General features: G+C 49.4%; 1 protein-coding gene across 1 annotated transcript in view; it reads left to right on the forward strand.

Moving 5' to 3' along the window:
* Window positions 1-14,086, forward strand: part of LOC121002376 (fibrocystin-L-like) — a 251,165-nt gene that overhangs the window by 216,682 nt on the left and 20,397 nt on the right. Inside the window, 5 exon segments of the mRNA XM_040433838.1 lie at window positions 1,552-1,700; window positions 2,315-2,437; window positions 10,528-10,639; window positions 13,131-13,247; window positions 13,343-13,508. Of these exon segments, the coding sequence (XP_040289772.1) occupies window positions 1,552-1,700; window positions 2,315-2,437; window positions 10,528-10,639; window positions 13,131-13,247; window positions 13,343-13,508 (667 nt within the window).

A 14,086-nucleotide genomic window follows, 5' to 3' on the forward strand; every position in this document is an offset into this window, starting at 1 on the left:
CTGGAACCTTTCCTAGTGTTCCACCAGGACAAGGTAGTTCTTCGTCCGGTCCCTTCCTTCCTAAGGTGGTCTCCGCCTTTCATCTGAACGAGGACATCGTTCTCCCCTCTTTGTGTCCTTCCCCTTCCCACCCGCGGGAGAGGAAGCTTCATCGCCTGGACGTTGTCAGGGCGCTCAAGGTTTACCTGGAGGTAACCAGCTCTTTCAGGCGTACTGACTCGCTCTTTGTGGTTCCGGAGGGGTCGCGCAGAGGGATGGCGGCATCCAAAGTTGCTATCGCCCGTTTTGTCAAAATGGCTGTTACTGAGGCTTATCTCGCCAAGGGCAAGGTTCCGCCCCTCGGTGTTACCGCTCACTCCACTAGAGCGGTCGGGGCTTCCTGGGCTCAGAGGAATCGGGCTTCTACGGAGCAGATTTGCAAGGCGGCCACTTGGTCCTCCTTGCACACCTTCACCAAGTTCTACAGGGTGCATACTCATGCGTCGGCTGACGCTGCTTTAGGCCGTCTGGTGTTGCAGGCGGCAGTTGATTGATGCCTCTGGTGTTGGTCTAGTTTGTTCTGGTCCCTCCCTTCTGGGACTGCTCTGGAACGTCCCATGGTTTCCTGTGTCCCCCAAGGAATATGGGCGAGAAAAGGAGACTTTTGTATTACTTACCAGTAAAGTCTCTTTCTCGCTCTTCCTTGGGGGACACAGCACCCGCCCTTCATTTGGGTTACAGTTGTGGTTCCGGCTTGGTTGCCCCCGTTGGGGCTCGACAGTTCTTTTTTCCGGTTGGTGGTTATCTTTCACTACTTGGACACGCAACTGGCAGTCTCTTCTCCAGGCTGAAGGGTATAGCTGATGGAGGAGGGGCTTACAGCTTTCACTTAGTGTCACGCCTCCTAGGGAGCAGAGCTATACCCAAGGTTTCCTGTGTCCCCCAAGGAAGAGCGAGAAAGAGACTTTACTGGTAAGTAATACAAAAGTCTCCTTTTTTATAAACTGAGACAACCCCTTTAATTCTTCAAGTTATGGCATTGCATGGTTTACAGTATTAGAGCATAGAAATGTATCGATGCAAAGGTGAAACCAAAAAGTGTGGTAGATATAATCTACCTTCAGGAATGGACTTTTTCTCACTTGCTTTCTGACACTCAGTGTCATTGTAGTGGGTGCGCCGCCCCCCGTCATTGTACCCCTCAGATGCAGCGTTCATAGCTGATTGCGGCATCTAACAGTAAAAACACAGTGTAATTTTTTTTTTTATAAATGAAAGCCTACTTACCTAGCATGAAATCTCGCGTGGCCCATGATGACATCATGCACGGGATTTCGTGCGAGATCTTCAATCAAGATGGTGACGGCCGGCCCATCGCAAACAAATGGATGAGGTAAGTATGATTTCTATTCTTTTTAATCATTCAGGGAAAATGGATTCGCTACCACGAAGTAAGAGACAATTCGGCTCCGCGGCGAATCAAATTTTCCCTGAAATTCGGATCGAAGTCCACTACGATTCGCTCAACGCTAATTATAACCTGCAATAACATACAGTGCAATTGTCTTACAGATGTCGCCGATCCCAGTCAGCGCTGGTCTAACAATGAAGCCTATGGCGGGTTATATGGCATCTTTATGAACCAAGACGGACTTCCTGACTGTTCACGTATAAGAGGATTTAAGTTATGGAAATGCTGGGATTATGGTATCTACATCCAGGTAATGTAGGAAGACATGGTAACGTGTCTATTTTAGTAATTACTTGCATTCCATAAGTAATAACAATTCTGGAGCATCTATTCTTATGACTGTATGTAGTGCCGTTCCTGTATTATTCCTGTCAGAAGTTATGAAGGGTCAGCGGTCTGCAATGAAGTTCCAGCTGGGTGTTACCAGTTGTGGGCGTGGCCCTGCACAGTCTGACACTGGCTGCACTGATTGCATAGTGTCAGACTTCGGAAGGGCACACCTTCAACCAGATCTTCATTGCTAACTGCTAACAACTCATTCATAACTTCTAGCAGGAATAATAAAGGGATCTTACAATATAGAGTCATAAGAATAGATGGTGCAGATTTGCTATTACAAAGGGGATGCAAGTAGTTCCTGAAACAGACAAGTAGAGGGTATAGGTCCTCTATACAGGAGAAATCTTCACTTATGTCATAGTGAGAAGTGCCATCAATGGGGTTAGTTCTAGGGGGGTTCAGGCACTCTTTAGTGCTGGAATTAATAGGTGTCTGACTTCATGTCAGAGGATGCCGCTGTGGTACATTTCCCCTTTTAATGTCTATCGAAAGATTCTTAAATCTCGTGTTTCTTTGTCTTTACAGATCACGTCCTCAGTGCAGATCTCTGAAGTGTTTCTAGCAGAAAACGGAATGGGTATACTTCCTATAATATACACACCGCCATCAGTCACCCACCAGATATCAAACAAAACAGTCCAGATCTCGGTAAGAATGGAAACATATCTGCATCCATCTGCCATTAATGTGACCGTAGTACAATAAAAATACATTGGTCAGGATCTTGTCTTTTGGCAGGCTGTCCCTATAAGTAGTGTACCAATAGCCAACATGTGATGCGAACTAAAATAAAATGAATGTTTTTTAATGTAAACAGATCCAAAATTCTGTGCCAGTTAATTTCTTAATATATGAGCTACACAGACAAGCCGCCATTTTTATATTACAGAGGTTTAAATCCTCTGCATCAACACATATTTCAATTATAAAATTCTGGCAGCCTGCAGCAACCACTAGAGGGAGCATAATGCATACTCAAACTGAACTCAATACTAAAACAAAATACTTATGGCAGCACACTGTTATACATACAAACAATAGAACTAGGGACTAGAGGTTATTCTGGATTACAGCTGTATTATACCTACTATACGTGAAAAATTGAAGCTCTTTGCAAACATTTTTGATCAAACATGTGTCGGGTCCATCTACCAACGTCAAGGTGGCTTCTGCAGATGGGTACCTAACACTAACAGAACTGCCTCTTCTGGGCCTAACCTAAGCCTACAATGTTCAGGGTGGTGTAGAAACCAGCTATATTTATACTCTGCTCAGAAGCCCTGGGCAGATGGGCGGGGAGTGTTAAGGGGGTTATCCAATCCCTATAATAACCCCCAGAATGCCCGGGCCCCTCCTCTAGAGCATACTAACCTGCTCTTCGGCACCTGCATCCCACCGGATCCCTGCATGGCTGCCACTGCATCTCCCCGTCGTGCGGGTCAAAACCTCCGGTGACGGGGGGATCAGCCAATAGCAGGCTGCGACGGTGAGCAGGTAAGTATGCTCTAGAGGAGGGGTCCAGGCATTCTAGGGGTCATTATAGGGATTGGATAACCCCTTTAATATAAAGGAGGCAGCTACCCTCCAAACACACTGCAAGAAAATTTAGACTAGCACATCCAAAAGTCACAGGTGCACATCCATAAAGCTAACATACAAACAGCAAACAAAATCCTTAGTTCTATTGTTTGCATGTATAACAGTGTGCTGCCATACGTATTTTGTTTGCTGTCTGCGTGTTAGCTTTATGGATGTGCACCTGTGACTTTCGATGTGCTAGTCTAAATTTTCTTTCAATACTAAAGAGTGCAGTATGCATGACGAGGGTATTGGTTAATTCCCGTTCGCCACCTCTTATTCACTATAATAGCCCACTTCTAACAACCCCTTTTCCACCATTACACTTCCCCACCATTGAGCCCCATAACCAATAAAACACGGACCACCAACTGGAAATGTAATGGCCACAGCAGCCGTTTATTAAATAACAAATACAACATAACATACATAATACTGTAAAACCCCCCAATGGGGGGAGGTCCTTGAAGCCCCAAAACATCGAGCTGCCGAACCAGGGTGAGCCATTCTTGCCTCCAGCCGTAACGCCCAGCTCGAAGGCACCACCGAATGACCCCCCCTCGATTCACCACAACCTCTCGGTCCACCTGGGAGTCCAGCCCCAACCGTGGGGCCCCCCCAATTGTCCTCAGCTTCTACCATGACCAACTCCAAGGACCCCCCCCCACCGCCACCAACACCCGGACTTGACCACCTCAACTCCGGGCGTTCCTCCACAACCTCAAGGCCACCTCAATGCCCTCCTGCAGCGCCAAACTCCACATGTCCAAGCCCACAGCATTCAAATGCACACCATCCGACCTCCAATAGGCCCCCACTCCAGCCTCCAACTCCCTGTGCCTAACTACCACGGCCCCATTCCTAGCCATGAAACGCCCTACCGCCCTATTTACCTTCACCCTTGCCTTATTCACCGCATCCACAGACCGCGCCTCCCTCCACACCTGCCGAGGAACAATGTCCGACCAAACAGTCACCATACCCGGGAACAATGACCATAACCGCAAAAAATCCCATTTAACCTCCTTGATCAGCTCCCGGATCGGTTTTGCCGCTAAATCATTGCCCCCCGCATGGACCACCAACACATCCGGCGCCCTATCCATCCTCACAAACCTGTGAACCTCAGGCAACACCCCCTTCCACACCATACCCCGCCTCCCAATCCACCTTACCACCGCAGACTCTCTATCAAAGCCAAGCTGCTGACCGTCCGGCCGAACCGCTGCCCGGACGGCCCCCCAGAAGACATACGAATGCCCCAGAATCCACACCAGAGCGGGCGCCGCACCTGCAACGAAAGAAAACAAAAGAACAATACCACAACCTTACACTGACACACCAACCCAGCACACCCGACTATAATCGATCCAAACGAACATAGGACTTAAACCTTGCCGACTCCCAACGCCCAATCCGCTTAATAACATCCTCGCCCAGGCCCCACCTAGCAGCCTCCGTCGCCGCACCAATCCTAAAGGAGTGGCTAGAATAACCCACCCTATCCACCCCCGCCCCAGATCAAACATTTAGAAAAAAACGCCGAGAACTGAAACCGAGACAAAAAGGAGCCATCCGCATGGACCAACAAGGGGGACGCCACCCCCCCAGCCCCCAACCCATACTCCCATAAACAGCGAACTGGGCACATATCGCAACCGTCAATCTGGAAAAGCACCACCTTCCGACCCCTCCCCATCGTATCCGTTTTTGACCGCCGGATGACAAACTCCACTCTGTCCACAAACAACTCCACATCCCCTCTTAACAAACCCCCTGCTCGACTCACCGAAGGACAGACTAACTCCCCCACCCGCATCGCCCCAAAAAACGCCAGCGAGAAAGCCAACCGGAACAACCGTGCTTCCCCCTCTGACCGACAAACACCCCTCAACTGACCCCCCAACTGAATCAACAACCCAAACGAAACCGGCCTTCTCCCGTCCACCCCCGCACCCATTCTCCGCCACCCTTTCAGCGCCTGCACCACGAGAAACGCTTTCGTGACATCCACCATCTTCCGAGCCTTAAAACTGAAAGCCAACCCCGCCATGTAACCATTAACCTTGCTGACCGACCAACCCTGCTCCCTACCATGACCCAAAAACATTAACAACGCCAACTCCGGCTCCTCAGTTCCCTCTCCCAACACTGAACACCAATCCTCCCAGGCCCTCCAAGCCCTCATATACAGATCCCACGTACCCGGAGCTAAGGACGCCCGAACAAGCCCCATTAACGTTCCTCCAACAGCTCCCACAGGCAACCCGGACACTCCAGACCAACCGCGTCCGCCTCCGGAACCAACTGCCGAAAACGAGTCCACTGCGAACGAGAAAGGGCGTCAGCGATACAATTCTCCACCCCAGGCACATGCACCGCCACAACCCAGGCATTAAGCGACAAGCACTCCAACACCAACCGCTGCAGCAGCCGCACCACCAACGGCGACGATGCCGACAGGCCATTTATCGCCTGAACCACCCCCATATTGTCACAGTGAAAACGCACCTTCCGGTCCCGGAAACGCTCCCCCCACAACAAAACCGCCAACACAATGGGGAACAATTCTAACAGAGCCAAATTCCGCACCCAACCCCGTTCAACCCAAGCCGCCGGCCAAACTCCAGCACACCACTGACCGCCACAGAAAGCCCCAAAACCTGATCCCCCCGCCGCATCAGTGAATAATTCAAAATCAAAAGCCTCCACCACTCCCCCCATAAACAGCGAGCGACCGTTGTACTGGTCCAGAAAGGAATTCCAAACCCGTAAGTCCGCCCGCTGCTCCTTTCCTAACCGGATAAAATGATGCGGAACTACCACCCCCGCAGTCGCCTGCGCCAACCGCCTACAGAACACACGACCCATGGGCATTATCCGACAAGCGAAATTAAGCTTCCCTAAAAGCGATTGAATCTCCCTCAACTGCAACTTCTTCACCCGAATCGCCCTTGCCACCAAACTTTTCAGATCCTCCAGCTTATCCTCCGGCAACCGACACTCCATCCTCACCGAATCAATCACTATGCCCAGGAAACTCAATTCCGTCACCGGCCCCACCGTCTTACCTTCTGCCAACGGAACCCCAAACCTCCTAAAAACAGAGCCCAACGTTTCCAACAACAAAGCGCAAACCCGCGAACCAGGGGGACCAATACACAAAAAATCGTCCAGGTAATGAATCAGCGAATCACAACCTGACGAGTCCACAACCGCCCACTCCAGAAACGAGCTGAACGTTTCGAAGTAAGCGCACGACAGCGAACACCCCATGGGTAAACAACGATCCACAAAAAAAACCCCATCCCAAAAACACCCCAACAAATGCTGACACTCCGGGTGAACCGGTAACAACCGAAACGCCGCCTCAATGTCCGTCTTCGCCATCAACGCCCCTGCCCCAAAACGCCTCACCCAACCCACTGCCGCATCAAATGACGTATATACTAGTGAACAAATTGCCGGGTCAATCCCATCGTTAACCAAGGAGCCCCTCGGAAACGACAGATGATGGATAAGGCGAAATTTATTCGCCTCCTTCTTGGGCACGACCCCCAACGGCGACACCCTCAAATTGTTAACAGGCGGTGCCAAAAATGGACCCGCCATCCGCCCGAGCAGAACCTCTTTCCCCAACTTTTCCCCCACTACCTCATGATGCTCCCTAGCCGACCGCAAATTTTTCTTAAGCAAAACCGCCTCCCCTGGCACAAACGGAATTCTAAAACCTTCCGCAAAACCCAAACCCAACAATCTCGCGGCCTCTCTATTGGGGTACCTATCTAAGTACGGCTGCATCTTTACCAGCCGCACCGGCGTCACCCCCTTTACCAGCACTATCTCCCCCTCTCCCACCTGCTCCAGCCTGCCTGCCCCCCCTAAAACACTGCGCAGCCCCATGAGTCCCTCCGCAACTGGAACATTCGTGCTTAAATTTACATTTAGCGCCGAACCTACAGTTTCCCTCATTGAAGGCAAAACACAGTCCCCTCGCTGAGGCAACTGCCGTACCGCCTGTCCCCCCACTACTTCCGTCCCCCCGAAAGGGCTGCACCGCACGCACCGGGGCCGTAACCTTCAACCACAAGGCGATGTCCTTATGGTCCCACCGCATCTCAGGGCGCACCACTTTCCGCTGCCGGAATTGCTCGTCATAGCGCAACCATGCAACCCCCCCGTACACCCTATACGCCTCACTGATTGCGTCCAAATAGCAAAACAACCCTGAACACGCCTCCGGCGCCTTTTCCCTAATCACACTTGCTAATATCGCAAACGCCTGCAGCCAATTTGCAAACGTCCGCGGTATCAGCCTATAACGACGCTTTTCCTCTTCTTCCCTCTTACCGTCCTCCTTCCGCACCCTATCCAAATTAAAGCGCTATAAAGGAAGCAGGGAGAAAATCTCCACGTACTCCCCCTTCCAAATCCTCTCCCTCACCTCAGACTTCAAATGCGCCCCCAACGGGCCCTCGAAACAAACATAAACCTCCCCTCTCGCTTTATCATCCACCCGAACAGCCTCTTCCTCCCCATCCGTCCCTGCCTGTGTTTGCACCGACACCCCCACGCCCGGCAACCCCCGCTGCTGCTGCTCCCCCGAAGACCCCGCGCCTGCAGCCACACCGTGCACCCCCCAGGCCTGTAACGGAGTCCCCCCACTCAAACCCCAACTCGCCACCAATCCCGCCAAACCCCCCAACAACTGACCCAAACCCCTACTCAAATCTAACTGGGAGCCACCCCCCACCCCGGCCCCCACACCCTGCACTACCTGCGCAAGCAGTCCCCACGAAATCTCACCTGGCTGCCTGGGTGCTGTGTCCCCATCAGCCGCAAGTCCGGACTCCAGACGATCACTCCTCCGCGACGAACCGTCCCCATCTCGCTGTCCCCTGATCCCGCTAGGACCCGGGACGTCCTCTTCCGGATAGACCAAGACGCCGTACCGCTCCTCTTCACCCTGCCTCCGAGCAGGGCAGGGATGCACCCCGCAGCAGGACCCCTCAGAACAGCTCCTGTTACTGGCTGTCACCTGTCCCCTGGCCCCACACGGACCAGGGACGCCGGGGTTAACTTCAGGGTTTGACGCGCTCCTGGGGGCGGAGCCTCTTTCACTGCCGGCATCCTGAGGCCTGCTGCCACCGACGGACCTTCCTGCAGCAGCCCCGCGCTGACGAACGGACCTCCCACGCCGAGGGGCCGCCTCCGTGCCTGGAGTTACGGAGGCGCCCGCAGTGCCAGGTCCCGCTCCCACGCCAACCTCACATGATGGCGAAGATGGCCGCGACCGGCCACCCGCAAGGCTCCGCCTACCGAGAGGATTCCTCCCACGTCGGTGCCTGGAAGAAGCGGGAGTCATAGGCGCCCGACGTGGAGGGTCCCGCGAGGGGCTCCTAATGCGGCGCTGAGCCCGAGGGGGGGAAGCCGATGGCGACAGGCGCGCCGGCGGCCTGGCCCGCCGCGGCCGTAACGCCGGATGTGGAGACAGAACAGGCGCCTCCACCGACCCCCTCAGCAGCGTCCGGATCTGCTCCTGAGCCCACGCTGGGCCCCTCACCTCCGCTGCCGCCCGCAATTTCACCAGCATGGCTTCCAGCTGCTCCATTCCTGCGGTAAGCTAGCTTCTTCTCTCAACCTAAAATGGCCCCCTGTCTTCCTCCTCTCACCCTATTTAACCCCTTAACTCTGCCCCCCCAGCTCAAACTACCTATCCTAACCTCCATCCCTACCTATAGCCCTCCCACTACCCTATTCTGACCCACCCTCCCCTCCAGCTCACTAAACCAAACCCTAGTCATGTAGGCCTCCCCTAAAGGGGGCTCCGCCCCCCCCTCAGTCCGGCCATTGCTTTATGCGTCTAAGTTCTCCCTAGAGGTGACTGCAGGCAACCGATTATAAAATTTAACTATGACTATACTGAGGATTTTGAGCGTCAAAACAGGAAAAGGTAGCTCCGACTGGCTGCTATACACAGTAGGTATGTTAAAAAAAGGTAGTAATTCTTTTTATGGTCATTTAAAATAATATCAGCAACCAACAACATGTGTAGTATTCTTTCTGTTAAGAAAAACCTGTCCCCACGAAATGCAGTGCAATCTGCAGGCAGCATTCCATAGAGCAGGAGAAGCTAAGCAGATACAGGGAATGTTATCAATCACTGATAACACTGCCCCTGTGTGTAGTTATCAGTGACTGACAGTTGTCTCTGTATACACACTTACACAGAGAATACTATTAATCACTGATAACATCTCCTCGTGTGCAACTATTATTGACTGTTAGCTATCTCTGTTTATACAGTTACACAGAGAATGCTATCAATCATGGATAACACCTCCCCCATGTACAACTATCAGTGACTGATAGCTATCTCTGTATACACACTTACACAGAGAATGGTATCAATCACTGATAACACCTCCAAATGTACAGCTATCAATGGCTGACAGATATCCCTGTTTACACAGTTACACGCAGAATGCTAGTAATCACTGATAACACCTCCCTTGTGTACAACTATCAGTGACTGACAGCTATCTCTGCATACACTCTTACACAGAGAATGCTCTCAATCACTGATAACTACTCCTCCATGTACAGCTATCAGTGACTGACAGCAATCTATGTATACACCCTTACACAGAGAATGGTATCAATCACTGATAACACCTCCCTGTGTACAACTATTATTGACTGACAGCTATCTTTGTTTACACAGTTACACAGAGAATGCTATGAATCACTGATAACACCTCTTCTGTGTACAACTATCAGTGAGTGACAGTTATCTCTGTATACACACTTACACAGAGAATGCTATCACTGATAACACCTCCCCTGTGTACAGCTATCAGTGACTGACAGCTATTTCTGTATACACACTTACACAGAGAATGCTCTTAATCACTGATAACTACTCCCCTGTGTACAGCTATCAGTGACTGAAAGCTATCACTGTATACACACTTACACAGAGAATGCTCTCAATCACTGATAACACCTCCCTGTGTACAACTATCAGTGACTGACCGCTATTTCTGAGAAGATCTCCCCGTGTACAACTGGAGTCAGAAAGTGCGGAGATTTGAATGTATATATTACAAGTTTTACTAAATCTTTACCCACAAAATAATTGTCATGATTCTTATTGTTAGAAATCCTTGCTGGTGGGATCCAGTCCAGACTTCGATTGCACAGATGTTCTGACAAACAGTGATGCCAATGTCAAGCTTTCTGCTCAGCACCGCAGTGCCAGACCACTTACTGGTAATTACTTTCCCACAGCGGCATAAACAAATCAAATACTTTTTGTGTTATTCAGGGAGACCTTAATTAAAACTGTATGTAAATCTGTCCCAGGTCCCCTAACCACCATGTGCAGTGGGCTGCCCCCTCAGGTGGAGTAGTCCCTGTGTTTAGGATGCCGAGTGGTGTACTGTGGCCCAATGTTTGTGTCACGGTGCTCCTGCCTTCAGGCTGTCGCTTCCTTGGGGTCAGTCTCCGTTGCAAAGATTGAGTTGAAGAATAAAGTCAAGTCCAGGCTTAGGAACGTTTCAATGTTTACGTGAATAACTTGAACTTAACAATACAATCAGTTTCAAAGGGTTTGGTGCAATTCTCCTTTACTTGGTTCCAGCAGAATGCAATATGGTTGTAGGCCTTCTAAATTCTGCTCTCATTCCTAACTGGCTTTGCCTTCAATATAGCTTGCTGAGGATGGTGTCTTTTGCCGGTTTTCCTTCTACTCATTAATGAAGTCTCTAAGTACAGGATAATGCAATGAGCGGGTGCTCTGCAAGTTGATCCCAGGGGCTCCTGCAGCAGGAGGGGGAACGCTCCCCTCACTGCACCATGTCTTGTCCCTTTGGACTCTAAACTTCAACTCATTCATTCCTCAGCAACCCCTCCCTTGGTGGGAAGCAGGACTATCCCACTACTGCCCCAAGGGGGGATACGAATAGAATGGTTAGTTTTATCCTATCTACAGCTCACTTTCAGACACACTGCCACCTGCTGGTGAACAAGGCACAGTACATGAACATAACATTTCTAATAACATAATTTTTGCATATTACAAAATGACACTTTGCTGCTGGTGGTACAGTTGGTGGAGCAAACCAATACAATGGTGGCAAACAGGCTAGCAATAGGAATGTAGAAGTAGTAGTGTCCCTCTGAGCCACTACACACGTGCCTTTCATAATGCTGATATCCTCCTATATGGCAGGGGGACCATTGAGCCGCATAATACACCAGGACCTGAGTGCAACTACAATCTTTGCACCCTCTATAGCTCTGCCCCTGATGGTATATAAGTAAAAGATCAAGACATTCTTACACTTACACATAATCACTGCCTATAGGAGCGCTCATTGTGGCTTAGCTCACTGATCTGAACTGTTGACTTGCAGATCAGGGTCCTAAATTCACTTATAAAACAGGGCAACATCCATGGATCTTCTGAATGCCCCCAAGGTTTCCTCTCATACCAATAAGCATGCTCATAATTCAGTTGTGAGTATGTGTGTGAACTAGAGCTCCCATGGGGTGCAAAATGTAATGTAAAATATGGACATAATAAGGCTGGACCTACACCCATGTTGGGGAAATGTTTGATTTCTTTTCCACATAGCTCCAAGATTGCTTTCAACTTTTAACCCTATATGGTATTACTGGAGCTGCATTGCTAGAAAACAGCACCACCCTTGTCCACTGGTTGTGTCTAGAATTGCAGTTTTTGACTAATTACTATAATTTGAATGGGACTGAGCAGCAATACCACACGCAGCCTATAGACATGAATAGTACGATTTCTGAGAAAATAAAAGCAGACCCTTTTGTAATCACTTATAAACCCTTTAATGATACAGACTTAGCAAATGTTAACACCTAAAGGGGTCTACCAGGAGTTCATTATAGATGATCTATCTTCAGGAGAGGTGATCGATATCTGATCGCTTGGGGTTCGACTGTTTGAAAAGGCTGCATCAATGAGAAAAAGAGGAAACATAAAATAACTGTAATATACATTAAATACTTTAGATTTAATACAGTAATACTTAAAGGGAGTCTCCCCCCCTCCCCCCCCCACTTACCCCGATTTGTGCTTGCAATGTGCCGATGTAATACATTAGGAGGACTCATGAGCTCGCATTCAGGAGGTCCTTTCCATTGTGTGCCCGAGGCTCATGAGTCCTCTCAATGTATTAAAGTGGTATTTTACTCTGCACAGCAGGGGAACTGTAAGGGAAGGGGAGTATGATAAAAGTTAGCAATTCCGGCTCAGCAGAAGCAGTACTATTCATGTAGTACATATAGTTATCCTTAAAGGGAGTCTCTTACCCCCCTCCCCCTTCCCGTACCCCCGATGTGTCCTTGCAATGCGCTGCTGTAATACATTGAGAGGACTCATGAGCTCGCATTCAGGAGGTCCTTTCCATTATTTGCACAAGGCTCATGAGTCCGCTCAATGTATTACTGTGGTGCAGGGGAACTGTGAGGAAAGGGGAGTATGATAAAAATGTGCGATTCCAGCTCAGCAGAAGCAGTACTATTCATGTAGTACCGCACCTAATAGCGCTCCAGGGTGGTGACAGATCCCTTTTAAACAGTTCAGTTAAGCTAGTAATATCATCCAAGGGGGCTGATTATTTTTGCAAACCTATTGTCTCATATACACTTGTATATTACTGAGGGGGAGGACTCTCTGTCACTTCTGAATAGTCATAATATTTCACCTCCTTTCCTTCTTATACAGGTGGCAGAAGTGGTATTTGCTGGCCCACCTTTGCCTCTGGTCATAACTTGGCACCTGAACACCCAAATGCAGGGATAATGAGCTACAATGCAATCAGTGGCCTCATGACTGTAACAGGTATACCTTTCCTTTATACTTTATTATCTTTTTATAAATTAGTGTTTTACGTCTATTGCTGCAATACTATCTCACTCTTATTGTTTCCTTTTAAGACACAACATTTGTGTCATACAGATCTGTATGTTCTGGAGAATCCAATGTCATGTTCATGACAAACCCAGAAAATGAAGATTTGCAGCACCCTGTCGAAGTTTCCAGGATAACAGCTGTGAACAGTTCAGAGGATCAGAAAATCTTCATCCATCGGCCAGACGTGTCGTGAGTAGCTGTACTAAAATAAACGGGCGCCTGTCCTTGTCTTTATCATAGCACATATGTAACATACCACTTATATACTTCTGTCTACCTGGTGAAGAGGCACCTAATCAGGTCTGTGTATCACAGAAAGGCAGTCTGTAGTACAGCAAATACACCTTCCTCTGGTTGCTTCTGTAATGGTCTTTGGTCTACATAGAACAGAGGGGGCCTCATAGTAAAGATCAAAATGAGGCCCCAGTTGTGGTGCTAGGTTTTGCCACTATGGACAGACGGGCCTGGGGATTGTTCCCACTTTCCACTTGCCTTGAGTAAATTCTCTACCCCTTTGCTGACCAACAATGCAGGTTCTCTGTAGAGCGAAGTCCTGCACAGCTTTTCTCCATCCTGTTGTGAAAATGATGGGATTAAGGTGGAACCCTTCTTTCAAAGGACCCCATAGCAACCACACGGTCTGACTCTATGGTCTTTATGCCCTTGTAAATGATGGTCACTCAGATAAGAAGTCAAGTGGATGCCTGGTACCCTCGGTTGGCACACCTAGCAGAATATACCGAAATGTATGTAATACACAGTAGGTC

This window comes from Bufo bufo, chromosome 5, assembly GCF_905171765.1.
Source record: "Bufo bufo chromosome 5, aBufBuf1.1, whole genome shotgun sequence".
NCBI lineage: Eukaryota > Metazoa > Chordata > Amphibia > Anura > Bufonidae > Bufo > Bufo bufo.